We start from the raw sequence: 26,037 nt of genomic DNA, 5'->3' as shown, positions 1-26,037 counted from the left end.
GAACAACTATTTTCTCTCATATATTATAACACCCTTTTCTTCTTTTCCTACAAAAGGATGCTTTCGTCTTGCTCACCAAATCTATTCATTCCAAAAAATATATATAATACCATCTCTTACAGTTCCTCCTTTCTACATTCCCTAAACTATCTAGAACTCCACCCCTCCTCCAATGTCCTCAAACATATTTTTGACTCGAAGGTCTCAAACTCATTTTGCAAAAAATGTTCGTTTCCCATGAATCGTACACTTTTCAAAATCCAATCTCACCCCTCCCCTCCAAATCCTCCCCATCACCCATCCCTTTCAAATCTCCCCCCTTGCCCCTTCCCTCCCCTCCCTCCTAAACTCCCCCCACACCCCTCCCCTCCGAGACTCTCCCTCGCTCCTCCCCTCCTTGACTCCCCTCTCACCCCTCCTCCTCAAAGCATCCTCCCTGCTTCTTCCCCCTTCCAACTTTCACCTTCATCTCCCCAAACCTTCTGCCTCGCTCTTCCCCCTCCTCAAATAACACCTCACTGTGCCTCACCCAATCTCCATCAAACCTTTTGTCCGCCCCATTCTTCCCTTTCTCCAAGCTATTCTGAAATCTCTGAAATCTCTGACACACCTTCAACAGCTCTCCCTACCTCTTCCTCCTCTTCCACATCTTACCCTACCCCTCCCCCCCCCCTGTTCTGGACCCGATGCTCCCCCTTCCTCTTCATTAACGGTATGGACCTCAAACATCCGGGGCCTTCGCTCAAACTTGACTGACCTCTCCATACAGGTTGCTTCTGACAAACCAGATGTGATCTGCTTAACAGAAACTTTCCTCCTTCATGATGTCTCTGATGCCTTGGTATCTCTCCCAGGTTACTCCCTCCTCCGGTATGATAGACCTGAGCCTCGTCCTGGAGGTGGGGTTGCTATCTTTATAAAAAACTCTCTTTCTCACTCGCCCTCCACTGCCCTCTCTCCACCTCACCCCCAGGAATACCTTTGGCTACGGCTTCCCCTTCGCTCCCACCTTTTGTTCATATGTGTGTTGTACCGTCCACCAAACAGCGATGACTCCATCTACATCTCACTGTCTGATAATATGGACCAACTTCTATCTACCCATCCCAACTCTCTCTTCCTCATATGTGGTGATTTCAATTGTCACCATGCCAGTTGGCTGGGTGTGGGTACCTCTCTCACCAGCCATGGCTCTTCAGCAAAGGACTTCTGCGACTCACTGGGACTGACACAATCTGTCAATTTCCCGACCCGGATCTCAGTCAACGGAGCATCTTCTCTTCTGGATTTGGTTATGACAAACTTCCCTGAAAATGTCTGCTGCTCTTCTTCTGCTCCAATCGGCTCATCTGATCATGTGCTTGTCAAAGTGGACATCTCTCTGACCATTCTCAGAGAGCCTCCTCAGCGTCGACGAGTCTGGCATTTCACTCAGGCCAACTGGCACGGTCTTCAAGCAGCCATCAATCATCTGGACTGGTCTCCCATCTCTACCGCCTCTGACATCAACTCATCCTGGGAATTCTTTCAAAGTAAATTGCTCTCTCTCATGCACAGATTTATACCATCTCGTCTTCAGTTGTCATACCCTTCCTCCCGTCCATGGTACACGGAATCTTGTGGTGAGGCTGTTGCCCTGAAACAACTTGCTTTCGTCTCCTGGAAAGCAAATCCAACGGAAGGAAATCTCATTTCCTTTCACAAAGCCCGAAACAAGTGTGTGTCCACCCTCAGGAGAGCCAGGAAACAATATCTCACCATTCTCAAGACCGAACTCTCTTATCTGTCTCCCTCTTCCAAATCCTGGTGGCGTCTGGTCAAATCTGTTTCTGGTGTTTGTTCCCCCTCCATCCCCTCCCTCACCTCAAACGGCTTAACGGCTGACTCCGCATGTGAAAAAGCTGAATGCCTCAACTCTGTGTTTGCCTCTAAATCTTGTGTCCCAAACCCATCCCTCTCTGTACCCACCGTACCCAGTCGTACCCAGCTGCTCCTGGACTCTGTGTCCTTTCCTCCTGACAAGGTGGAAAAGTTTCTGTCAACCCTCGACTCTGATTCTGCAACTGGTCCTGACGGCATCAGCCCACGGGTCCTAAAATCATGTTCTTCTGCTCTTTCACTCCCTCTTTGTTATCTTCACCCTCTCTTTTGCTCAAGGTCATCTGCCATCTGCTTGGAAATCAGCCAACATCACCGGTTTGCACAAAAAAGGTGCAAAAACAGATCCCAGCAACTACAGACCAATCAGCCTTCTCCCAATTATCAGCAAAGTCATGGAATCCATCATTGCTTCAGATATTAAATCTTTCCTCTTCTCCAATGGCTTGATCTCTGATCATCAATTTGGTTTCAGACCTGGTCACTCTACTCTGGACATGCTGCTTCTGCTTTCTCAACAATGGATGGAGGTCCTCAACGCCAAACAGGAAATTAGAGCTGTCTCCCTTGACATTTCACGTGCCTTCGATACGGTCTGGCACCCTGCTCTGCTCACCAAACTCTCCTCCTTTGGTATCCATGGAAATCTCCACGCATGGCTGGCGGACTTCCTCTCTGGTCGTAGTCAACGTGTGGCCCTGAATGGGTTTCTCTCATCTCCTCTTCCTGTTCAGGCTGGAGTTCCCCAAGGTAGTGTTCTGGGCCCTGTGCTTTTTCTGGTCTTCATCAATGATCTCTCTGACTCTCTTGAAAATCCTCTCTATCTCTTTGCTGACGACTCTACTCTCTGTCGCTCCATTCCTCATCCCTCAGATCGGCAGTCTGCAGCCTCCTCACTCTCTGCAGACCTGGACAAAATCACAGACTGGTCAAACAAATGGAACATGTCTTTCAATCCTGACAAATCTCACACTCTTACAATGTCTCTCCGAAAGGACCGACTGGACAACCCTCCCATCTACTTTCTCAACAATCCTCTCCAAGAAGTTCTGTCGCTCAAGCTTTTGGGTCTCACTATCTGCCATGATCTTTCTTGGGAAAACCACATTTCCAAGCTGGCCTCCAAAGACAGTCGCCGACTGGGCATCCTCCGTCGTGCGAAGTCCTTCCTTGGCACACCTGAGCTCCTCACCACATACAAGGCTTTCATCCGCAGCTCAATGGAATACTGTTCTCCCCTCTGGGCTGGTGCTCCTGCCTCACACCTTGCTCGGCTTCACGCTGTTGAGGCCAAAGCTTTCAGAATCATTGGAATCTCCTGCGATGTAGTCAACACCGAGGGCCTTTCACTCACTCACCGCAGGCAGGTTGGTGGTCTTTCTGTCTTCTACCGACTCCTCTCCGGCCTTGCTCCCCCAGCTCTCTCTGTGCTCTGTCCCCCCAATATTCCTTCAGGTCGCACAAGATCTGCCTGCAACCCTCTTATGGTTAAACTGCCAAAGTCTAGGCTCTCTGCTCACCTTCACTCTTTCATTCCCCTTTTCTCCCGCCTCTGGAACAAACTCCCCCACTCCCTTCAATCCCACTCCTCCCTCCAGGTCTTTAAAACAGCTGTTCACCACCATCTCTTATCTTCCCCCAGTGAAAACCTTGATCTTTTCTACCCCCGGTAATTCACCCCAGAGTCCTTGCAGTGTTCATATGTTTTATTCCTCTCCCACCTCCCCCCAAGTCCTCCCGATGTCCCTGCTCTCAAATGTTGTGTTTGTGTCCTTCCCCCTCTTCCCCCTCTCTTTTGTGTCCTTCCCCCTCTCTCCCCATCTTGTCTGCCGCTCCCCTTGTTTTTTGTGTTTTGTGTGTCGGTTTGTCTTTTTGTGTGATTAATGTTAGCTCTTTCACGAGCCTCGATCTTGTATACAAAAAAAAACAAAAAAAAAAACTATTGTTCTGCAATTCTTGCTCTAGCCCAAGCACTTGGTAATCACACCCTTTTGTCAAACATCATTGTATGAATGATCGTTTTAAGGCCATTTTCCCCGCTAGAGCGGGGCTTAGCCTTGCGGGCCCCATGACAATCATGGATCCCTGTTTGAGGCAATGTTTTTATGGCCGGATGCCCTTCCTGACGCCAACCCTTTGTCACGCTCTTGGTCACGCAGGGATACAGCGTACCTATTCTAAATCGGGGTACACACCGTGGTCATTCATCCCAGTAAGCTGGTACTCAAATTCGCCAACCTCGGAAGGATGACAGGCTGAGTCAACCCCCCTGGCGCTAATTCAGCGATCGACCGGGATTCTAACCCAGGATTCTAGGATCCCAAGCCAGCACCCTAACCGCTAAGCCAATACCAGGCTATTGGTAAGCCAATACCAATCAGACATCATTGTATATTAAACTGAATCAAAATCACTCTAAAAGTAAGTTACGAGCCTTAATATAGCATGTATCCTTCAACTTTGGGATGTATCCTTCAACCATGACAAGTGTATGCCCTACACTTTTGTCCCATAAATGTCAGTGCAAATAATTTTAAAAAACAAAACAAAAAAGACCCACAACAAGCATTTTCCTGTCCACAAACTTTGCTCAATCAAATAAACTGGCCTTGAAGGCAGCAAGAACCACACAAGAGTCATCTGCAAGTAGGCGAGGAACCAACGCAAACCATAGCTGGTTAGCTGCTGGCAGCAAGTCCTCCTTATGGGAACGCAGCACTCGCACGCAACAACCTGCCACTTCAAGCATCTGTACCATTCACAGAACATAAATGCAAAGCAACAAAGATGAACATTAAGGGATGAAGGGCAATTCAGTCTAGTTGCCACAGATGCTCACTTATGAAATGGCATGTGTGCTTGATTCCAAGTTCCCACCTGAAGTCTAACAGTCAGATTGTGGTGTGGTAAAAGGTGTGTACTTCTCTCCAGCAGTTCTTTGCCCAAACACACGTGCAGTGGGAGTGCTGAGGGCCCTTCTGAACCAGAATCTGGTACCTCTGGTACCTCACCAATCCCGGCCATTGTTGTTGCTACATCTTGCACTTCTCCCTCCACCTCTGCAGCACAGCAGGAAAGATTAGTCACATCATGCAAACATCGCTCTCCTCGCAACAAAATAGAGCAAGACAAAGTGGGGTCATAAGGGCAGCAACGTGTGAAGAACTAGCAGTGCAGGAGCAAGATAAATTAAACACCGCGTGTGCAGTCGTGGCCAAAAATATTGGCACCTTTGCACTTTTTCAAATAATGCACCATTTCTTCCAGAAGATTGTTGAAATTAAAAAAAAAAACTAGTGCGTGCCCGTACGTGCGGGGAGGTAAGTACGTGGACATACGTACGTTGACATACGTACCAAAAATAAGGCCTCACTGTCCGGAAGTTCGCATATCACAGTTACGATTAATCGCAAATTAGTTTTAATGGCCAATTCTTCAATTAGCGCCAACATATTTTGCCATTTAATCGCAAGGAAAAGCACAAAGAGAAGAGAACAACAAACACACACGCGGTTCCTTCGCTGTAGCTTGACCGTACGTGCAAAAAAAAAATTAAAACTTTCATCGTTCCTTTGGTCTTCGCTCTCGTCCTTCGCCGTTCCTTCGCTCTCGTCCTTCGCCGTTCCTTCGCTCTCGTCCTTCGCCGTTCCTTCGCTCTCGTCCTTCGCCGTTCCTTCGCTCTCGTCCTTCGCTGTTCCTTCGTTCACGTGCATGGCCGTACGTGCAAACAAAAAACGTATGTGTTTGAAACAACAAACACACGCGGTTCCTTCGCTGTAGCTTGACCGTACGTGCAAAGAAAGATTAAAACTTTCATCGTTCCTTCGGTCTTTGCTCTCGTCCTTCGCCGTTCCTTCGCTCTCGTCCTTCGCTGTTCCTTCGTTCACGTACAAAACGTATGTGTTTGCTAAATAAATGGCCATAACTTGGTAACCACTTATCCGATTAATAGCAAACCTTGAAAAGGCACATCCTCAGGTCCCCAGCAATATACCTGGCAAGTTTCACTTAGATCGGACCCGTGGTTGTCGAGAAACAGCGGTCACAGACATACACGCACACAGACACATAGAGATTGCTTGCATTATAGAGAGATTTTGGTATCCACATATGTATTTCTTTGGATTGCAGTGGAACAAAACAAAAAAAGCTGAAAAAATTACAAAATCTTAGCTTATGTCACACAGAAATCCTAATGTGGCCCGGACAATATTATTGGCACCTTTTAGAAGTTGTCAGAAATAATTAGATTTCAAGCAGGTGATTCTCCTTTACTTTGGAATTGAACTCACCTGTGGTGAGTTGCAGGTGACTGCAATATAAACATCAATCATTCAACCAGTTTGAATGGAGAAAAGGAGTCATTCTGCTGTTTTGTGTCACTGTGTGTACCACAATGAGCATGGAGAAAAGAAAGGAAACCAGAGAACTGTCTGAGGAGGTCAGACACAAGATTGTGGCAAAGCATGGACAATTTCAAGGCTACAGGTCCATCTCCAGAGACCTTGATGTTCCTGTGTCCAATGTACGCAATGTTATCAGGATGTTTAAGGCCCATGGAACTGTAGCCAACCTCCCAGGACGTGCCTGCAAGAGAAAACTTGATCGAAGATTGCAGCGAAGGATTGTTTGAATGGTGGAGAAAGCACCTCAATCAACTGCCAAACAGATTCAAGCTGACCTTCAGACACAAGGTACGACAATTTCAACTCGCACCATCCGTCGCCAACTCAATGAAAGGGGGTTCTATGGTAGGAGACCCAGGAGGATGCCACTGCTGAGAGAGAGAGACATAAGAAAGCCAAATGGAGTTCTCCAAAATACACCTGAACAAGCAAAAATCCTTCTGGGAGAATGTACTGTGGACAGATGAGACCAAATTAGAGTTCTTGGTAAAGCACATTATCTCTATGTTTACAGAAAACAAAATGAAGCCTTCAAAGAAAAGAACACCTTCCCTACAGTCAAACATGGAGGAGGTTCAGTGAAGTTTTGGGGTTTCTGTGCTGCCTCTGGCATTGGGTGCCTTGAATGTGTGCATGGCATCATGAAATCAGGAGATTACCAAGGCGTTTTGGAGTGCAATGTTCAATCCAGTGTCAGAAAGCTGGGTCTCCGTCGAAGGTCATGGGTATTGCAGCAGGCCAATGACCCCAAGCACACTTCAAAAAGCACCCAGGAATGGTTCAAGACAAAATGCTGGACTGTTCTGAAGTGGCCAGCAATGAGTCTAGATCTAAATCCCAATGAACACCTGTGGGGAGATCTGAAAACAGAAGTTGGGAGAAGGCACCCTTCAAATCTGGGAGAACTGGAGCAGTTTGCACAAGAAGAGTGGGCCAAACTGCCAGTAGAGAGGTGTAGGAAGCTCATTCATGGCCATAAGAAGAGTTTGACTGCAGTTATTTTGTCCAAAACCGTGCTACCAAATATTAAGTCTAGGGTGTCAATAATTGTCAATGCCATTTCTTTTTATTTTCTGATTTAAAAGGATATGTTAAATGCTGAATACAAAAAACAAAGGTTCTGCAATATTAACAGTGAAATAATAATAATAATAAGAAAAACTAGCAGTAATAATTGGTTTACTCTCCATTTCATCTATCTATAATTCCAGTAATCTCTGTCTGTCTGTCTGTACGTCTGTACGTTTGTTTGTTTGTCTGTGACCGCTGTTTCTCGACAACCACGGGTCCGATATACTTTTAACTTGCCAGGTATATTGCTGGGGACCCGAGGATGTGCCTTTTCAAGGTTTCATATTAATCGGACAATTACTTACCGAGCTATGTCCAAAAAACGATTCAACCAATCAGAGAGCAGCGAACGATCGCGTGTGCCGAACGTGGAGGACACACTCTGCCTCGGATGGCACATTTGAGAGCGTATTCATTTATTTCACGTTTGCAAACTATGTTGGCGTTAAACTACGTTTTAAAACTAATAAAAACGAATTTGCGATTCATTCGCTTTCCTGCGCGTTTGTGCACGCGATGGCGATTTCTTTACCAAACTCCGGAAGCCGTTCGCTTTGGACCAAACCATTGCATGTAAATAGAGGGGGGGGTTCTGTGGTCGTTGCGAATGGACCAAACCATTCATGTAAATAGAGGGGGGGGATTGTCACTGTACTCGCAAGCCGTTCGCCGTTCGCTTTGGCGTTGCGAATGGACCAAACCATTTCATGTAAATAGAGGGGGGGGATATAATTTTAGATAGATATATAGTACGGGCATATATATAGTACGGGCATGCCCTAGTGGAGAGTAAACCTAATAAAGAATTGTGGAGACCAAATACTTCTGTCAATTTCAACTTATTTTAAGAGAAAATTTTGAGTTATTTGAAGAAAGTGCAAGGGTGCCAATATTTTTGGCCAGGACTAACTTAGTATTGTGGAAAATGTTCAGTTAGCAAGTGTCTGTTAGTACCTGTGACGGCGGATGGATCTCCAGACTCAGGTTTTCCTTGAGCTAGCCGACGATTCCGATGATACTCCAGGAAGAAGCGCTCTACATCTTTGGCCGAAACAGGCACAGTTGACCTATCCTCCATGCATCCATTGGCATCGTCAATTGGACTGGATAGCAAGGGAGAAATGCTTTGATCCGAGCAACTGGTCGAAGGATTGTGTGAAGCTTCTGAAGCATCTGTTGGAGCTGCAAACCACCTCTCTGACACAAGGAATTAAGAATGTGAAGATGGAATCGAGATGAGCTGTCATTTTAACTGCTCCAATCTCAAATAAATATTTAAAACCTTCCTTTCACAAAGTCTGCCGCCATTAGACAAGCTACCTTCATGCTAACAAATAATAGACAAGAACACATTGAGAGCAAAACCATAATTTCAAGTACTGAAAGTCAATTGCGTCTCCTCTGCATCACTATGAGCAACATTCTATTTTAAAAAAACAATGACAAGGACTAGTGGTGAAACAGGTAACTTACTTTTGGAGTGATTTTGCTTCAGTTTAATATACAATGATGTTTGACAAAAGGGTGTGATTACCAAGTGCTTGGGCGAGAGCAAGAATTGCAGAACAATAGAGAGTTGCACGAGTCGAGTGGTGCACATCAAGTGCAGAGAGCATGTCGAGTGCTACGTGTCGCAGAATGGGCAGGGACCTCCGGTTGCTGCGCTGCAACGTGGCACGTAGAACTCTCAGGGCCGCCTGGCCTTCAGCCCCTGTTCCTCCAAAGCGCAGTCCCGTGGAGACAGCATCAAGCAGATAGTCCACATTATCCGAAACCAGATGCCGCGGTGAGGGTAGCCTGAGAGCACGGGCAATGGCTCGAAGGGCAAGCCTTGCTGTGTGACTGATTGCCAGGCTACTCTCACCAGCTTTCTCGAGCAGAGGGAAGAGACAAGACTGCAGCAGCGGTTGGAATTGTGGGCCAAGTACACCTGCGAATGCAGCCAGACCCTCGATCTGAACTCTTAACCGCCAGGCTACAGTATGAAGTGCTGGGCCGAAGTGTCCTTTGCACAAAACACACACACACAAAAAAAAAACTTTGTTACTTCCCCGCCCGCCAGAAAAACAGCAATGGAAAATATTCAAGAACCAAATTTTGTCACATGGAAAGGCTCAATTCTGATGTTCACATCAGTGTTGTTTAACGAGGACTATGTATGACATTCATTAAACCTGAATATGCTACCTAAATGGGAAGGAGGGGAAGTGAAGGGGGAGTTGTCTGGGGGAAGTGTGTACAGCTGAGCCAAGTTTTCTCATATGAAAAATCACATATTGCCAAGGGCTATAGCAATTTAAATTGAGTCTTAGGGGCAGATATCCCAAAGCTTTTATTACCTACTGAGCCCAAATGTTCTGCTGGCTTGGCAGCAATGGCCATTAGTCTTCGTCCATTCCATGCATTGTCATCACATTTCAGATGTCCCATCTCTTGGTAAACATCCAGCTGCCAGTGCTGAGGACTGGTGAACTCTTCAACAAGAGCTTTGGACAGCTGTTTGATCTCTCCTTCAGACAGTCTTGCCTCATGACGATCCCACAGAACATAGCTTAAGCCACACCCTGCTGCACCCACGATAACCTCCACGAGCACCATTGTAGCTGCCACTCTACAAAGACAATCACTATTATTTGTAAAATCTCAATCTTACAACATCAAATTCAGCACAATTACACAAATAATAAAATGAAGCAATGATCATTTTTATCTCAACATTATTAAATAATATAAATTTTTAAGCATCAGAATTACTAAATAATGCCAATAATACTGATAAATATTTTAACGTGCACAGCAAACCTTCCAACAAGAGACATAGCATTACCTACCATGTGTAACAAAATGTTACAGGTCAACTACATATTACATATGCAAAAAGGATTGAATTTTTGACATTCTTATTACATTCTATACATTCTCTCCCCTAACCTCTCTGTCTCTGTTATTGCCTTCCTTTTATCCATCCCACTGCCCCATTGTCATCACGTTGCCTTTTCCCCCTCTGCCACGTGCCTCAAATTTGTACGAGTCGGACACACTTGCAGATTTCAAGCAAGTACTGGGGTACCTCTATCTTACGTGCAGACATAATATATATACAAGCTTTATATATTTGATGAAGTGGATAGTGGTTGCATTCTGCAAGCAGCTAAACAAATCAAGTAAATCAACAATTAGTGAACAAAATGAGCTCTTTATTTAACCGTTTGAAGGTACAGTGTAGTAATTTTCAAAAAAAAAGTCTAACGTTACAAAAGTCTAACGTTACAAAATAAAAAATATTGCTTACATAACGGGTTGCTAAGCAATGCTAAGAGCTCGAGTTTATGATTTCAAGTCAAAGACAAAGCTTAAGGGGTAGATCTGAAATTTCGATACCAAAGTTGAAAACAAAGAGTAATTGTGATATTTTTTATAGCTGTTCCAAAGTTGCACATCATTAACATCATTAACAGAGCCAATTCGAGTTATCGTCATGTTAAGTTAGCGTCTTTCCTATTGATGTGTTGTTTGAATCAATATTAGTAACGACTGTGTCATCGATTGCTAGAGATATAGTGATTCTGTCTGATCATTTTGCACGCTTTTAATAAGCTGGTAATACCCATCCCATCTGGGTAACCCCAGCAAGAATTAAAAATTTGGTCGAGATTAGCCCAGCCGTACAGGCGAAGATCATATGTCGGCTCCCCACCACCACCAGAGATGTTTACCTTATTAGTCCCCTACCGGTGTACAAACCTAACTATAGGTTTGCACGCCGTCCCTCCGTCCCTCCGTCAGTCCGTCACGCAAAGAACAGTTTTCCGGACTTTTTCTCTAAACGCTTAATGCTAGCGATTTCAAACTTGGCACATGGTTTCCTCATGATAAGTTACAGGTCAAGCTCGAACTTCACGACGTTTCGATCATTTTTGACAAAGTTATGGCACTTTGAACTTTGGTAATTCTGATAATTCTGATGATCCTTAACTCAGTGCCATTTTAAGTTTTATTTTCCTTTAAAAACCAATTTCTCTGCAATAATAGGACCGATCGAGATAAAATTTTCACCGTAGGAGGGACTCGGTCTGTAGAATATTTTAATGGTAATTATGACGTCACAGATCACGTGGTTCGGGCGCCATATTGTTTTTGGTGAAAACACGAAAACCCCTTTTTCTCTGCAACGGCTGAACAGATCGAGGCCAAACTTTGCAGGCAGAATCGCATACCCATGACGAACAAAAAAGTCAGCGAGCATGACGTCATGCATCATATGGTTTCAGAGTTATGACGTTTTTAAGCATGAACCTTTAAAACTGAGCTCCTCCCTCATTTTTGATCCAATTGAGGGGAAACTTCACAGATCTGTTCAGCACTAAAATGTCCTTTTGGAATTTGCGATAGGGCACGTGGTTTGGCAGATATCGTTAATTTTTTTTTTTTTTTTTTTTTTGTATACAAGATCGAGGCTCGTGAAAGAGCGAACATTAATCACACAGAAAGACAAACCGACACATAAAACATATAACATCGGGAGCGGTAGACAAGATGGGGAGAGAGGGGGAAGGACACAAACACAACATTTGAGAGCAGGGACCGAGAGACATGGAGACATCGAGAGATCTGAGAGAGGGCGAGGGCTTTGGGGGGGGGGGCATGGGAAGGGGGCGGTGGGAGAGGTAGAAAACATATGGACACTGCCAGGACTTCCAGGAAAGAAGTTGGAATTTCAAACAAGGTGGATCTGGGGTGAATTAGCAGGGGTAGAAAAGATCAAGGTTTTGGATGGGGGAAGATAAGAGATGGTGGTGAACAGCTGTTTTAAAGACCTGGAGGGAGGAGTGGGATTGAAGGGAGTGAGGGAGTTTGTTCCAGAGGCGGGAGAAAAGAGGAATGAAAGAGTGAAGGTGAGCAGAGAGCCGAGATTTCGGCAGTTTAACCATCAGAGGGTTGCTGGCAGATCTTGTGCGACCTGTAGGAATATTTGGGGGACAGAGCACAGAGAGAGCTGGGGGTGCAAGGCCGGAGAGGAGTCGGTAGAAGACAGAAAGACCACCTACCTGCCTGCGGTGAGTGAGTGAAAGGCCCTCAGAGATAGCTTCATCGCGGGAGATTCCAATAATTCTGAAAGCTTTGGTTTCAACAGCGTGAAGCCGAGCTAGGTGTGAGGCAGGAGCACCGGCCCATAGGGGAGAACAGTATTCCATTGAGCTGCGGATGAAAGCCTTGTATGTGGTGAGGAGCTCAGGTGTGCCGAGGAAGGACTTCGCACGACGGAGGATGCCCAGTCGGCGACTGGCTTTGGAGGCCAGCTTGGAAATGTGGTTTTCCAAAGAAAGATCATGGCAGATAGTGAGACCCAAAATCTTGAGCGACAGAACTTCTTGGAGAGGATTGTTGAGAAAGTAGATGGGAGGGTTGTCCAGTCGATCTTTTCGGAGAGACATAGTAAGAGTGTGAGATTTGTCAGGATTGAAAGACATGTTCCACTTGTTTGACCAGTCTGTGATTTTGTCCAGGTCTTCAGAGAGTGAGGAGGCAGCAGACTGCCGATCTGAGGGAAGAGGAATGGAGCGGCAGAGAGTGGAGTCATCAGCAAAGAGATAGAGAGGATTTTCGAGAGAGTCAGAGAGATCATTGATGAAGACCAGAAAAAGCACGGGGCCCAGAACACTGCCTTGGGGAACTCCAGCCTGAACAGGAAGAGGAGATGAGAGAAACCCATTCAGGGCCACACGTTGACGACGACTAGAGAGGAAGTCCGCCAGCCATGCGTGGAGATTTCCATGGATACCAAAGGAGGAGAGTTTGGTGAGCAGAGCGGGGTGCCAGACCGTGTCGAAGGCACGTGATATGTCGAGGGAGACAGCTCTAATTTCCTGTTTGGCATTGAGGACCTCCATCCATTGTTGAGACAGCAGAAGCAGCATGTCCAGAGTAGAGTGACCTGGTCTGAAACCAAATTGATGATCAGAGATCAAGCCATTGGAGAAGAGGAAAGATTTCATATCCGAAGCAATGATGGATTCCATGACTTTGCTGATAATTGGGAGAAGGCTGATTGGTCTGTAGTTGCTGGGATCTGTTTTTGCACCTTTTTTGTGCAAAGCAGTGATGTTGGCTGATTTCCAAGCAGATGGCAGTTGACCTTGAGCAAAAGAGAGGGTGAAGAGAACAGAGAGAGGGTGAGATAGAGCAGCAGAGCAGGATTTTAGGACCCGTGGGCTGATGCCGTCGGGTCCAGTTGCAGAATCAGAGTCGAGGGTTGACAGAAACTTTTCCACCTTGTCAGGAGGAAAGGACACGGAGTCCAGGAGCAGCAGGGTACGACTGGGTATGGTGGGTACAGAGAGGGATGGGTTTGGGACACAAGATTTAGAGGCAAACACAGAGTTGAGGCATTCAGCTTTTTCACGTGCGGAGTCAGCTGTGTAGCCGTTTGAGGTAAGGGAGGGGATGGAGGGGGAACAAACACCAGAAACGGATTTGACCAGACGCCACCAGGATTTGGAAGAGGGAGACAGATAAGAGAGTTCGGCCTTGAGAACGGAGAGATATTGTTTCCTGGCTCTCCTGAGGGTGGACACACACTTGTTTCGGGCTTTGTGAAAGGAAATGAGATTTCCTTCCGTTGGATTTGCTTTCCAGGAGACGAAGGCAAGTTGTTTCTGGGCAACAGCCTCACCACAAGATTCCGTGTACCATGGACGGGAGGAAGGGTATGACAACTGAAGACGAGATGGGATAAATCTGTGCATGAGAGAGAGCAATTTACTTTGGAAGAATTCCCAGGATGAGTTGATGTCAGAGGTGGTAGAGATGGGAGACCAGTCCAGATGATTGATGGCTGCTTGAAGACCGTGCCAGTTGGCCTGAGTGAAATGCCAGACTCGTCGACGCTGAGCAGGCTCCCTGAGGATGGTCAGAGAGATGTCCACTTTAACAAGGACATGATCAGATGATCCGATCGGAGCAGAAGAAGAGCAGCAGACATTTTCAGGGAAGTTAGTCATAACCAAGTCCAGAAGAGAAGATGTTCCGTTGACTGAGATCCGGGTCGGGAAATTGACAGATTGTGTCAGTCCCAGTGAGTCGCAGAAGTCCTTTGCTGAAGAGCCATGGCTGGTGAGAGAGGTACCCACACCCAGCCAACTGGCATGGTGACAATTGAAATCACCACATATGAGGAAGAGAGAGTTGGGATGAGTAGATAGAAGTTGGTCCATATCATCAGACAGTGAGATGTAGATGGAGTCATCACTGTTTGGTGGACGGTACAACACACATATGAACAAGAGGTGGGAGCGAAGGGGAAGCCGTAGCCAGAGGTATTCCTGGGGGTGAGGTGGAGAGAGTGCAGTGCAGGGCGAGTGAGGAAGAGAGTTTTTGATAAAGATAGCAACCCCGCCTCCAGGACGAGGCTCAGGTCTATCATACCGGAGGAGGGAGTAGCCCGGGAGAGATACTATGGAATGAATCAGAGACATCATAAAGGAGGAAAGTTTCTGTTAAGCAGATCACGTCTGGTTTGACAGAAGCAACCTGTATGGAGAGATCAGTTAAGTTTGAACGAAGGCCCCGGATGTTTGAGGTCCATACCGTTAATGAAGAGGAAGGGGGAGCATCAGATACAGAACAGGGGGGAGGAGGGGTAGGGTAAGATGTGGAAGAGGTGGAAGAGATAGGGAGAGCTGTTGAAGGTGTGTCAGAGATTTCAGAATAGCTCGGAGAAAGGGAAGGATGGGGCGGACAAAAGGTTTGATGGTGATTGGGTGAGCCACAATGAGGTGTTATTTGAGGAGGGGGAAGAGCGAGGCAGAAGGTTGGGGGAGATGGAGGTGAGAGTTTGAAGGGGGAAGAAGCGGGGAGGACGCTTTGAGGAGGGGGAGTGAGAGGGGGGAAATTGAGAAGCAATGAGGGTGGGGAGATTTGAAGGGGAGGGGTGAGGGGGGAGTTTGGGAGGGAAGGGACAAGGGGAGGGATTTGAAAGGGATAGGATATGGGGGAGATTTGGAGGGGAGGGGTGAGGCAGGAGTCTAGGAGGGGAGGGGCGAGGGGGCGTCTTGGCGGGGAGGGGTGAGGGGGTAGTTTAGGAGGGAGGGGGCAAGGGGGGAGATTTGAAAGGGATGGGTGATTGGGAAGATTTGGAGGGGAGGGGTGATGGGGAAGATTTGGAGGGGAGGGGTTATGGGGAAGATTTGGAGGGGAGGGGTGAGATTGGATTTTTGAAAGTGTACAATTTATGGGAAACGAACATTTATTGCAAAATGAGTTTCTTGTGACCTTCGAGTTAAAAATACGTTTAAGGACGCTGGATGGAGGATGGAGTGCAGGAGAATTTAGGGAATGTAGAAAAAAGGCACTATAGGAGATGGATATTTTTTTTGGGATGAATTGATTTGGTGAGCAAGTCGAAAGCAGCCTTTTAAAGAAGAAGAAGAAAAAGGTGTTATAAAATATGACGGAATACATAACTTGAGGGGAAAGTGTAAACATTGAAGGTTAATGAGTGAAAACTATCTGGGGAAATGGGGGAGAAACACGTGGTCGAAGAACGAACGAACGAATAAGAATGAATAAACGAATGAGAACAGAGAAGGAAATGTTTTTTTTTTTTTTTTTTTTTTTTTTTTGAGTTGAGATTTACACAAGGAAGTTGGCTATGGGTGAAAAGCCTGGGAATACAGAGAACGAAAGTTATTGGATCACAAACGACGGACCGCTGAGAGAAAAACAAAGCCTCAAGGTTGTACAGTGCACACTGTACAAGGCCTCAAGACACGACACGGCAAACAGACGATCAATTTATGAAAGATAAACACCGAGAAACAACCAAAGTTGCACACAATAACTTCACACACCGAAAGATAAATACAGTTTCGACAAAATACAATTGTGAACAGACTTAACTTCGAAAAACGTGGAGACCGTGTGGAGCTTCGAAAATCCCTCCCACCGTCTCCGAGATCTCGCGAGATTTTCGCCAATTTTCGCCAATTTCGCCAAAATTAAACAAAAATATTTTTAAAATGGATATCTCTTGAATCGCTAGTACCTCAGACCGTGAGTTGGTAATTATATAATTCACACAGTGCAATACGTGCAGGCCGCTCCACGGAGCGACCTTGTCGGCTTATCAACGAGGCGAGGCGTGACACACGTGTCTCAGCATACCTCAGATCAAGTTTGAAAACCAGCATCAACCGTGCATAAATTTGCATATTCGATCATTTTTGACAAAGTTATGGCACTTTGAACTTTGGTAGGGGACATGTATTGCAGCGCAATACTCAGAATGCTTGTTTTATATAGTAGAATGAGAAGGCATGCCTTATAGGGTAGACAAAACGCTATTCAAGGGATAAATTCACCATATCCTGCAGAAGGTTATGAAAACGCTGCAAACTGTAGAGCCAGTATTTTCCCTTTCCAAAAAAACTAAATTCTGTTGCAGAAATTAAATTCCGTTTTGTGTTCTCTCCGAGTATCTTCACCTGACTGGTCCAAGAGGGCGGGTCCAAGCAAGCCTCACCCAGCTGAGCTTCTCTGCCTCTCTTCGTCGGCAGCATCCATGGGCAGTGGTTTTTCCACCAGTGACGCAAAAATGCAAGGAATAATCAAATGATCGTTTCTTTTGACGTTATGGAAAATTAATTTTGGGAATGTCATCCATATGTCAATGATTTTCGAACGTAGGGCCTTGTGTTTGCGTTATTCAACTTTCCTGGACAAAGCTGTCTATATATCCAGGTTTCCTAGCAATATTGAACGTGAATATCAATATTGATGGAATTTAGATCGACTAAAACATGTCATCGACTGAACAAATAAAACAACATCGAATATTTTGTTCTAATCACGATGCCAAAAAACAGAGGTCCAACTGTATATCAAGTTACATGCAATACTAAAAATTACATCAGTTTACAAAAATCTGCTTGCTAGCACACCTATAAAGTACTAAGCATGAAAACGAGCGAGTCGGTGAATGGTTAGAAAGAGCTTTATATATTAGATCCAAACCAATCAGAGATAAATCTGACCTCTCTGACAAAGAATGTCTTGAAATTATTTCATTTGTAGTTGATTATATTCTAAACCTGTCATTAAAACAAAGGTAAGTCTAAGTGAAGCCACCATGCTGTATTGCATTTTGCTGTCACATGTAATTAAGTTCCCAAACTAGGCAAGATAGTACTAGCTCCGCAAGGAAGGCAGTGGTTCAGAAGCGAGGGTTGGCTAGGTATTTTGAATGTGAGATCAATGGTGGGGGGTTGGGGAGAAGAAGGGTTGAGGTGGTGGAGATGATGTAGAGAAGGAGGTTGGAAGTGTTATGCGTGCACGAGACCAGACGGAAAGGGAACAGGGCGTGGAGGCTGTCCTGCATTGACCACGATACTCCTCCACTCTCCTCTGTCCTCACCAATCTCCACTTCAAGCTCATCTGCACACCAATCTCCTCCCTCAGTTCATCCATCCTCCTTCTATCCACCCTCTACATTCCCACAATCCTCCTGATCCAGTTGTTCTCGCAAACCTGCAGCCTCTGTTGTTGTCTTTCTGTCAGAGCCACCATTTCCAGACCGTAAAGGTAGGCCGGTGTTATATAAGACATCAGAACCTTTGCTTTCTATCTCCTTGAAATACTTCTGTCTGCCATTACACCCTCCACCCTCCTCCACGCATTTACACCGACCTGAATCCTCCTCCGCATCTCAGACTTACCATCCTCGATCACTGTTCCACCCAGATACTCAAATATATTTCCTTGTCTAATCTCCTTCCCCTCTAGCCTGATATTAATTTCTTTTCTCTGCTACCAAACCCACATCACCTCAGTCTTCTCCATACTCATTTTCAGCCCATGTTTCTCAAATGCCTCCTTCCACTCCCCCAGTACTTCCTGCATCTCCCGCCCACTCTTCACCACAACAGCCATATTGTCCGCATACAATTTTCTCCCCATGTAATATGTGGAGATAATTTTAACCCATGAAACTCCTCCATGAGACTTGATTGTCGAAACCAAAACCGAAACAAAATTTTGGCAAAAAAAAGTTTTGGGTTTAGGGTGGAAAGCTGGATTATCATGATATATGGGTTTTATATGCAATGGGGACATGAGTATCTACAATTTGGTACCATCGGTGCATATTTAGAGTAAATATTAGTGCCTGTATGTAAAATTTATCAAATTTTGAAATATCGCAAATGGCATACATGACGAGCCACATGAAAATGCTCATAAGTCGGTTGTGTAAACCTTCAGAGAATGACAACCGGGCATTTCTATTCCCCAAAGGTCCCCTCTAGTCAAATAAATAGGTTTAAGGTATAGACAATGATGCGTGAACGGAATCGCAATATAAGCCACTTTATTGAAGTTGGATCCGACACTAATTGGACCATAACATATTTTTGGAACCTGTGCAGAAAAAAAATTCTTTTCGATTTGGATATACTAGAATGAACCCACCGATATATCAATATCGGAAAAAAAAAAAAGAGCTTACCCGAGGCCTTCACTTTTTTTTTTTTTCTTACACCCTCACTTTTTCATCCTTATTCTCTTTCAAATTCAATTTCTTGGCAACCGCTTGGACAATTGACACTAAGCTTTCAACATAGGAGCGACTACCCATGCAGAATTGTTTAACAAAGTTACGATGATTGGATGGAAAATTCAGCCGGCGTTCCAACAAGTCTGTTTTCTGCAGGCATGGGTTACGGGGTGTTTCACATATCAGAAATAAACAGCCGAGTTCGAGAAAATTTGTACACATCGTTCGAAGCAAATAGCGAGAAATAGGACATTTCATTAAAATAAAATAAAACTATAAAATATAATTTGTCACAAATGCATTTATGGATATGCTTCCACCCATGTTAGATGTTAATCCACTTGTGATTTATCTCAGTTAAAGGTCACCTGAAAAGGTAAGGGTCACAAAAGAAAGAGAGAGGGTGTGAGAGGGGGTGTGAGAGAGGATGTGAGAGAGGATGTGAGAGAGGATGTGAGAGAGGATGTGAGAGAGGATGTGAGAGAGGATGTGAGAGAGGATGTGAGAGAGGATGTGAGAGAGGATGTGAGAGAGGATGTGAGAGAGGATGTGAGAGAGGATGTGAGAGAGGATGTGAGAGAGGATGTGAGAGAGGATGTGAGAGAGGGTGTGAGAGAGGGTGTGAGAGAGGGTGTGAGAGAGGGTGTGAGAGAGGGTGTGAGAGAGGGTGTGAGAGAGGGTGTGAGAGAGGGTGTGAGAGAGGGTGTGAGAGAGGGTGTGAGAGAGGGTGTGAGAGAGGGTGTGAGAGAGGGTGTGAGAGAGGGTGAGAGAGAGGGTGTGAGAGAGGGTGTGAGAGAGGGTGAAAGAGAGGGTGAAAGAGAGGGTGAAAGAGAGGGTGAAAGAGAGGGTGAAAGAGAGGGTGAAAGAGAGGGTGAGAAAGAGGGTGAGAAAGAGGGTGAGAAAGAGGGTGAGAAAGAGGGTGAGAGAGAGGGTGAGAGAGAGGGTGAGAGAGAGGGTGAGAGAGAGGGTGAGAGAGAGAGAGGGTGAGAAAGAGGGTGAGAAAGGGTGAGAGAGGGTGAGAGAGAGGGTGAAAGAGAGAGAGAGAGAAAGAAAGGAAAGTAGAAGAGAGAACACATCCGATGATACAAACTCTAGTTATGGTATGCAAAAGTATTTGGAAAAGGCATGTGACCTTTGACCTATTGAACCCAAAACCGAGCCACTTAATCTTTGCATTACATTCTATAGTTGTGTCAAGTTTGGTTGACATCCCTTTTATGTGGTGCACAAGTTATTGTGATAAAAAAAGAAGGATTTTCAATTAAACAAAACATGCCCTTTGAACTTTGAACCCAAATGCAATCAGTTCATCTTTGCATTACAGTCTATAGTTGTGCCATAGTTGTACCAACTCAAGTTATCAAGGCAACAAAAAACCCGATAAACTGTCCTGCCTTCAGCTGCAGAGGCATAAAAAGCCCAAAATGAGCCAAGCAGAAGCAGAACATATGGTTTTCCTTTTGCCAAGAACTCCAAATGGTAGATAAAAAGAGCACGTGACAAAAGAGCATCAAGATCGACACTAGCTTTCATAAGCAAGACTTGTTTTTCATTCTGCATCGAGATACCTACACATATTTATCAACTTTCATTATACCAAATATTCTTGCCAAAATCAAGACTTTCTGCTCACCTTCACTCCTTCATTCCTCTTTTCTCCCACCTCTGGAACAAACTCCCTCACTCTCTTCAATCCCACTCCACCCTCCAGGTCTTTAAAACAGATGTTCACCACCATCTCTTATCTTCCCCCATCCAAAACCTTGATCTTTTCTACCCCCGCTAATTTCGGTCCCCTTGTGTTTTATACCTCTCCCCCCCCCCCCCCCCCCTTCCCACGCCTCCTCCCCCCAAGCCCTCTCCCTCCCACACTTCTCCCTGCTCTCAAATGTTGTGGTTGTGTGCTTCCCCTTCTCTCCCCATCTTGTCTTCCATTCCCTCTTTTTGTATATTTTGTTTGTCTGGTTGATTTGTTTGTGAAATAAATGTTAGCTCTTTCACGAGCCTCGATTCAGTATACAAAAAAACTGTACTCAAATCACCAATCAGTCTCAAAAATACCTGTTCAGTGCATTTGACAATAGATTTTTTTTTTTAAACCAACATATAACTTGTACATTTCCAAGCAGGCCTCCCAAGGTGCCACCGTCATTCCCAATTTTGTGAAATAATTGCAAGCGTTACACCGTCAATGGATGCTATAACTGCAGGGCTGGTTATTCAACCTTTGAGTCATTGACATTAGAAACTACATAGACTTCACTTTGTTAGCTTCTTCTTCAACGTATGAAAGAAGAGGCGAAAAAGATTAAAATTTCGTTTCATTTTAGGGTTAAAATGGTGCTTTATCATAAAATTATTCTTTAGTGACAGAGAGGTGAATGCTCTTTATTATCCTCACTCTTTTTGAAAAAAAAAATGGGGGAATATTGTAATCAGCTCCGTCCGTCCATCCAACCATCAGGCTATATCCTCCTAAGTGGTTGGGTAGAAATTCACCAACCTTGGTAGTTATGATCACCACATGGAAAGAAGGTGCGAGAGCAGTATCATTTTTGGCCCCACCCCCTGTGGCGGGGTCAAAAGGTCGAATACCAAAAATGCAATTATTGACACATTATAAAGCATTTTTAATTAAACTTTTTATTGCAATCAACATTTGAGGACGCATTAAATATGTAACGATCTTTGTGATTTGGCCCCCAGTTCATGCTCCTGGGGGTGGGGACTTAGGATCACAGGGGTCAAAATGGGGGGTTGAAACGGGAGGGGGGAGAGGGAGGTGAGGAAGGGGGGGGGGGGGAGAAATTAAACTCGAAATTTGCTATTGGGTCATTCCTGGTAGAACTTTTTGCCATCTTTCAACTTTGCTTTAAGTGGGAATCGGGAGGGTTTGCGAGGGCGCTCTTTCGACTTCACTCTAGTCATCTGTCTGCTGACTAAGAAATCCCTGCTGAGCTTCTATGTTTTGTGCTCTAAATGCATTTAAATTAGTCAAGGATAAACTTGCTTTTCTTCTTGCCTTATTCTCTCCATATCCTCTTTATCGTGCCTCTTTTTGCTCCTCGGTCTCGAGAAGCCGCCCTTTTCACATTAGAAATGCAGCTTCTGATTACTTTGATCTTTTCTGTAGATACATGGTCTGAAGAAAGAAAATATCGATTTCTATCTGAAAAAGACTTCTTAAAAATATAACTTTGGTCGGTGATTATGAAGCATTTTAAAAATTGGGATTGTACGTCACAGTTGCCAATGACAGGGCAAGCAACACTATTATCCATTTGAAAATAGCTCTCCTTTGAAATAGTGATTTTGACCAATCAGTTTTCATTCACCAATGTGGTCGCCCCTTCTCCACCCACCAAAAAAGAAAAGAAAAAGCAATGTCATCAAAAGCAACAATAACAAACCTGTGTTGTTCAGAGTCATGGAGTTCTTCCAAAATTTCACAGGTCAGAAGTTGAAGGTCACCATAATAACCCAGGAGACGGCAAACCTGTTGAATTGCATGGTATACACAAACCTCAGAAAAGGAAGCAAACTGTTTACGTGGGGCTCCAGGCATTGGCCAGTCACTGACGTGACAGTCTAAGTTAGGCCAGTCTGTGGAATAGTTGGGTTTATCAATCTCCATGGAAACATCAAGAAGCTGACCATGCTCTGGATCTGGTGCAAGGAGAAGGAAAAGTGATCGAAGTAGTTGCTTAAGATGTGGCAAAGAATTAAGAGCAATGGATACATGTTCACGTAGCACTAAAATGCAACCCTGCAGCCTCCCAACTACCATCAGTTTCTCAGTATCTGTTCCACTTCTTACCAGATGGACAAGGTGAGTGGCTGTCTTATACAACTTGTCTTGCAAAGCATCCTCAAATTGAAACCTCTGATTAGCTTCATTGAAAAGCTTTGCCAGCTCAATCTGGCCTCGAGCACGTACCCTAGGATGATCATCTCGTATAGTACCGAGTAGCAGATCCAAAAGAACACCCTGGGAGACCGATCCAAGAGACGTGGCACTGGTGGTCAGGAGGCGTCCAGCAAAAGTTGCCGCTTCGACACGAACTTGCCAGGCCTGATGAACTTCCAGCGAGGTGCAGACACATTGCAGCAGCAGAGACAGTTTATCCATACACTTTCGCACCCAATCAGCTGATCGCCGGACTTGTAGCTGTGCTAGACGAGGATCATTCATATTTTCCTCAGAAATACCTTTATCTGAATGTTCTTGCTGTGGCTCGGAAATACCTTTAGCTGAATGTTCTTGCTGTGGCTCGGAAATACCTTTAGCTGAATGTTCTTGCTGTGGCTCGGAAATACCTTCAGCTGAATGTTCTTGCTGTGGCTCGGAAATACCTTTAGCTGAATGTCCTTGCTGTGGCTCGGAAATACCTTTAGCTGAATGTTCTTGCTGTGGCTCGGAAATACCTTTAGCTGAATGTTCTTGCTGTGGCTTGGAAATACCTTTAGCTGAATGTTCTTGCTGTGGCTTGGAAATACCTTCAGCTACACGCTGTGGCTCAATGTTCTTGAAAAAATCATCATCCAGGACCAACAGCACCACCTGCATCCATGCCCGAACAGCTAAAAGGGTCACCTTGTGTCCTTGTTTGACGTCTCCCATAATTATTTGGCTCATCGAAATAACAATTCCAGGAAGCAAAGGAGTAAGTGCATCTCCAACAACGACAAGATCTGCTCCACTCAGGCAGGATGATTGATAACTGCAGCGTGTGCAATTAGATTCATTACCATTCACCTCTGGTCCTGTTCTTCGTGGTAAGGTCAAGTCGGATCTATCTGCACTCACAGAGGCACGCGGGCCCGTAGATGTTGCTGGATCATGTGCGGAGGTTGCCCGATCTCCTTCACTCTGGAACAGTAGCAGTAAACATTCGAGCGCATGAAGTCGCAGAGCTCGAGCTGCTTCTCGCTCTGCCAGAGCCAGCAGCGTTGAAACGGCATGGCCGAGACTTGGCAGGTAGGAGACATCAAAAATGCTCTTCAGCGAGTCCTTCGATGCCGATCTAAGCAGCGCTTTAATGGACTTCACCACGGCCAGCTTCACTGCCTCGGAGACATTGGACGTCTCCGTAGGACATCCGAGTACCACGCACAATTCGCCCAATAGTTGCTGCAGAAATAAACTTTTCGAGACTCGGACTCTCAGCAGCAGTGGCTCCAAGCAGTTAAGGGCTTGCTCCAACAGATAGTTCCGTCTGGGAGACGCGGGCCTGTCCCGAAGCCGAAAGAGGATGAAACGCAGCGGGAAGACCACGAAGTCCTTTATCTCCTGCAGCTCAACATCTCCCATGGACGAGATTATCTCAGAGAGCTGTGGCACACCGTCTGCCCACGTAGTGCTATCATCCGTAAGATTCATGCAAATCGGATACAAAAGTGAAAACGCTTCCTCCATCCTCCGCTTATGCCCGTCGACGGCGTTCGGTCATGCGATGCGAATCTGCGATGCAATGAACTCACAACCATATAAATAATGCCAATGCAATGGTCTACCTTAATGACATTTCTAATATCAACTGATATATATATATATATATATATATATATATATGTATATATATATGTATATATATATATAATCTATACACACGTTACCAAGTCTAAGTTCATTTATAAATTTAATTTTAGATTTGTTATAGACGGACAAATGGTTCGTACAATCCGTCATAAGGAGGAACAATAGTATGGTTAAGATATGTTGTCATACACCCCCAAAATATATATTATTGCTGAATGCTCTACAGCTTTACCTATATGGATATATGCATATGGTATAAACACCGGACAAGAAAAACATAAAGGAAATAAAAAGTAAAAGAATAATTTCTGTTTAAACAAATATTTAATATTCCCAACCCAATACATTACCTCAAAATATCAAAAATGAATATGGCGGCGAGTAGTCTCGTTGAGACAGGATTATTAAGATTTAACTCAGATTTTGAGTGAAGTTAAACTAATGTTAGGTTAATTTTATTAAAACATATTACAAGTTAAGAAATTTTACGTTGCAATAAAAGATGTCAAAAGGTCTTTTTAACCTGTGTTTGAGGGAACGTCATTTCCGGTTTTATGTGTCACAAGTTATTAATTTGCAATTTTAGGTCAATAATCAGATATTGTGCACTCAGGCTTGTTCCGTTAGCAAGCGCCTTGCTATTGCTTGCCAAGCCAGTCGTTCCGTAACAAGCGCTTTGCCAGCCGCTTGCCAATCGAATAAGGTAGGTGCTTGGTGAACAGTAATTGAGCTCCCTGCAAACGGAAGGATCGAGTAAAACTACTAAAGATGGCCCGGACAGGGCTCCATACTAACTGGATTGGCTATCACGACTGAATGTTGAATAAAGGTGCCGCCATCTTGAGACCCCCAAAAGAAACGAGTACACACGTTCGTACCGATCGTGGCATGTATTTGACGTTTTCAAATAGATCGCCACAACCTTGCGGAGAAATTTGAAAATTTGTAAAGAATTTAGCGAAAATTTGCAAAAACGAAATTGTAAAGACAAAAATGAGAAATTTTGAGGTGCAGTATTTATATCGTTCCCAATTTTGTAGACCTACACGTTTATGTAGAATGGCGCATATTAAGTTTTAGATAGTTGTTTAGACTAACAATAGTAATATTGTTGTTACTTCCTCAAGCTATAATATTCAATGACACCTTTTGTAAACTTGAGCACAACACTAATGTATGGTAACGTTCATAGTTGCTATAGTAGCAACACCATGATGGAACTATTTTATTATACATCCGCCAAACCTGAATTTTGAGATTTATTATACATGAGACGGAATTCACCGAATTAATCAAGAAGGAAATTTTTTAGAATTTTAATCTCATTAGTATTTGTATTCAGATAGGCCTCCATTTTGTGTAGTGGGACGGGAGGTATGCATATGCGAGGACTACATCGAGGTCTTCTTCTTCCTCCCTCTATTATAGTACTAGTTCCCGACTGCAAAGCCGCAATGAGCCGGCGAAGCCAAAGCCTCTTCCCACTATTTTGCCCATCACTATGGCACCAGTAGGTTAGGTAGTTGGTAGTAGGTAGGTGTAGTAGGTACCGTACCTAGTTCAAAATGACACCATTTGCATTCTGGATGAGATT

General features: G+C 44.7%; 1 protein-coding gene across 4 annotated transcripts in view; it reads right to left on the bottom strand.

The window, feature by feature from the left end:
• TTI1 (TELO2 interacting protein 1) overlaps positions 1 to 24,448 on the bottom strand; it is a 42,110-nt gene extending 17,662 nt beyond the window's left edge. For 2 of the 4 annotated variants that reach the window (XM_068128895.2, XM_068128897.2), the window contains exons 1-6: positions 22,315 to 24,357; positions 9,695 to 9,966; positions 8,890 to 9,360; positions 8,310 to 8,552; positions 4,756 to 4,937; positions 4,487 to 4,627 (exon numbers count right to left, since the gene is read on the bottom strand). In XM_068128895.2, coding sequence (XP_067984996.2) covers positions 4,487 to 4,627; positions 4,756 to 4,937; positions 8,310 to 8,552; positions 8,890 to 9,360; positions 9,695 to 9,966; positions 22,315 to 24,320 — 3,315 coding nt within the window. In that variant the 5' untranslated portion in view covers positions 24,321 to 24,357. Of the gene's footprint in view, positions 1 to 4,486; positions 4,628 to 4,755; positions 4,938 to 8,309; positions 8,553 to 8,889; positions 9,361 to 9,694; positions 9,967 to 22,314 lie in introns of all 4 variants that reach the window. The other 2 variants (XM_068128899.2, XM_068128898.2) reach the window with 2 other exon arrangements.
• Between the last annotated feature and the right edge of the window lie 1,589 nt (positions 24,449 to 26,037).

The sequence above is a fragment of the Myxine glutinosa genome, chromosome 9 (assembly GCF_964187855.1).
Source record: "Myxine glutinosa chromosome 9, kmMyxGlut1.1, whole genome shotgun sequence".
Classification (NCBI taxonomy): domain Eukaryota; kingdom Metazoa; phylum Chordata; class Myxini; order Myxiniformes; family Myxinidae; genus Myxine; species Myxine glutinosa.
The sequence above is the reverse complement of the archived record's forward strand: the minus strand, read 5'-3'. Positions and strand labels throughout refer to the sequence as shown.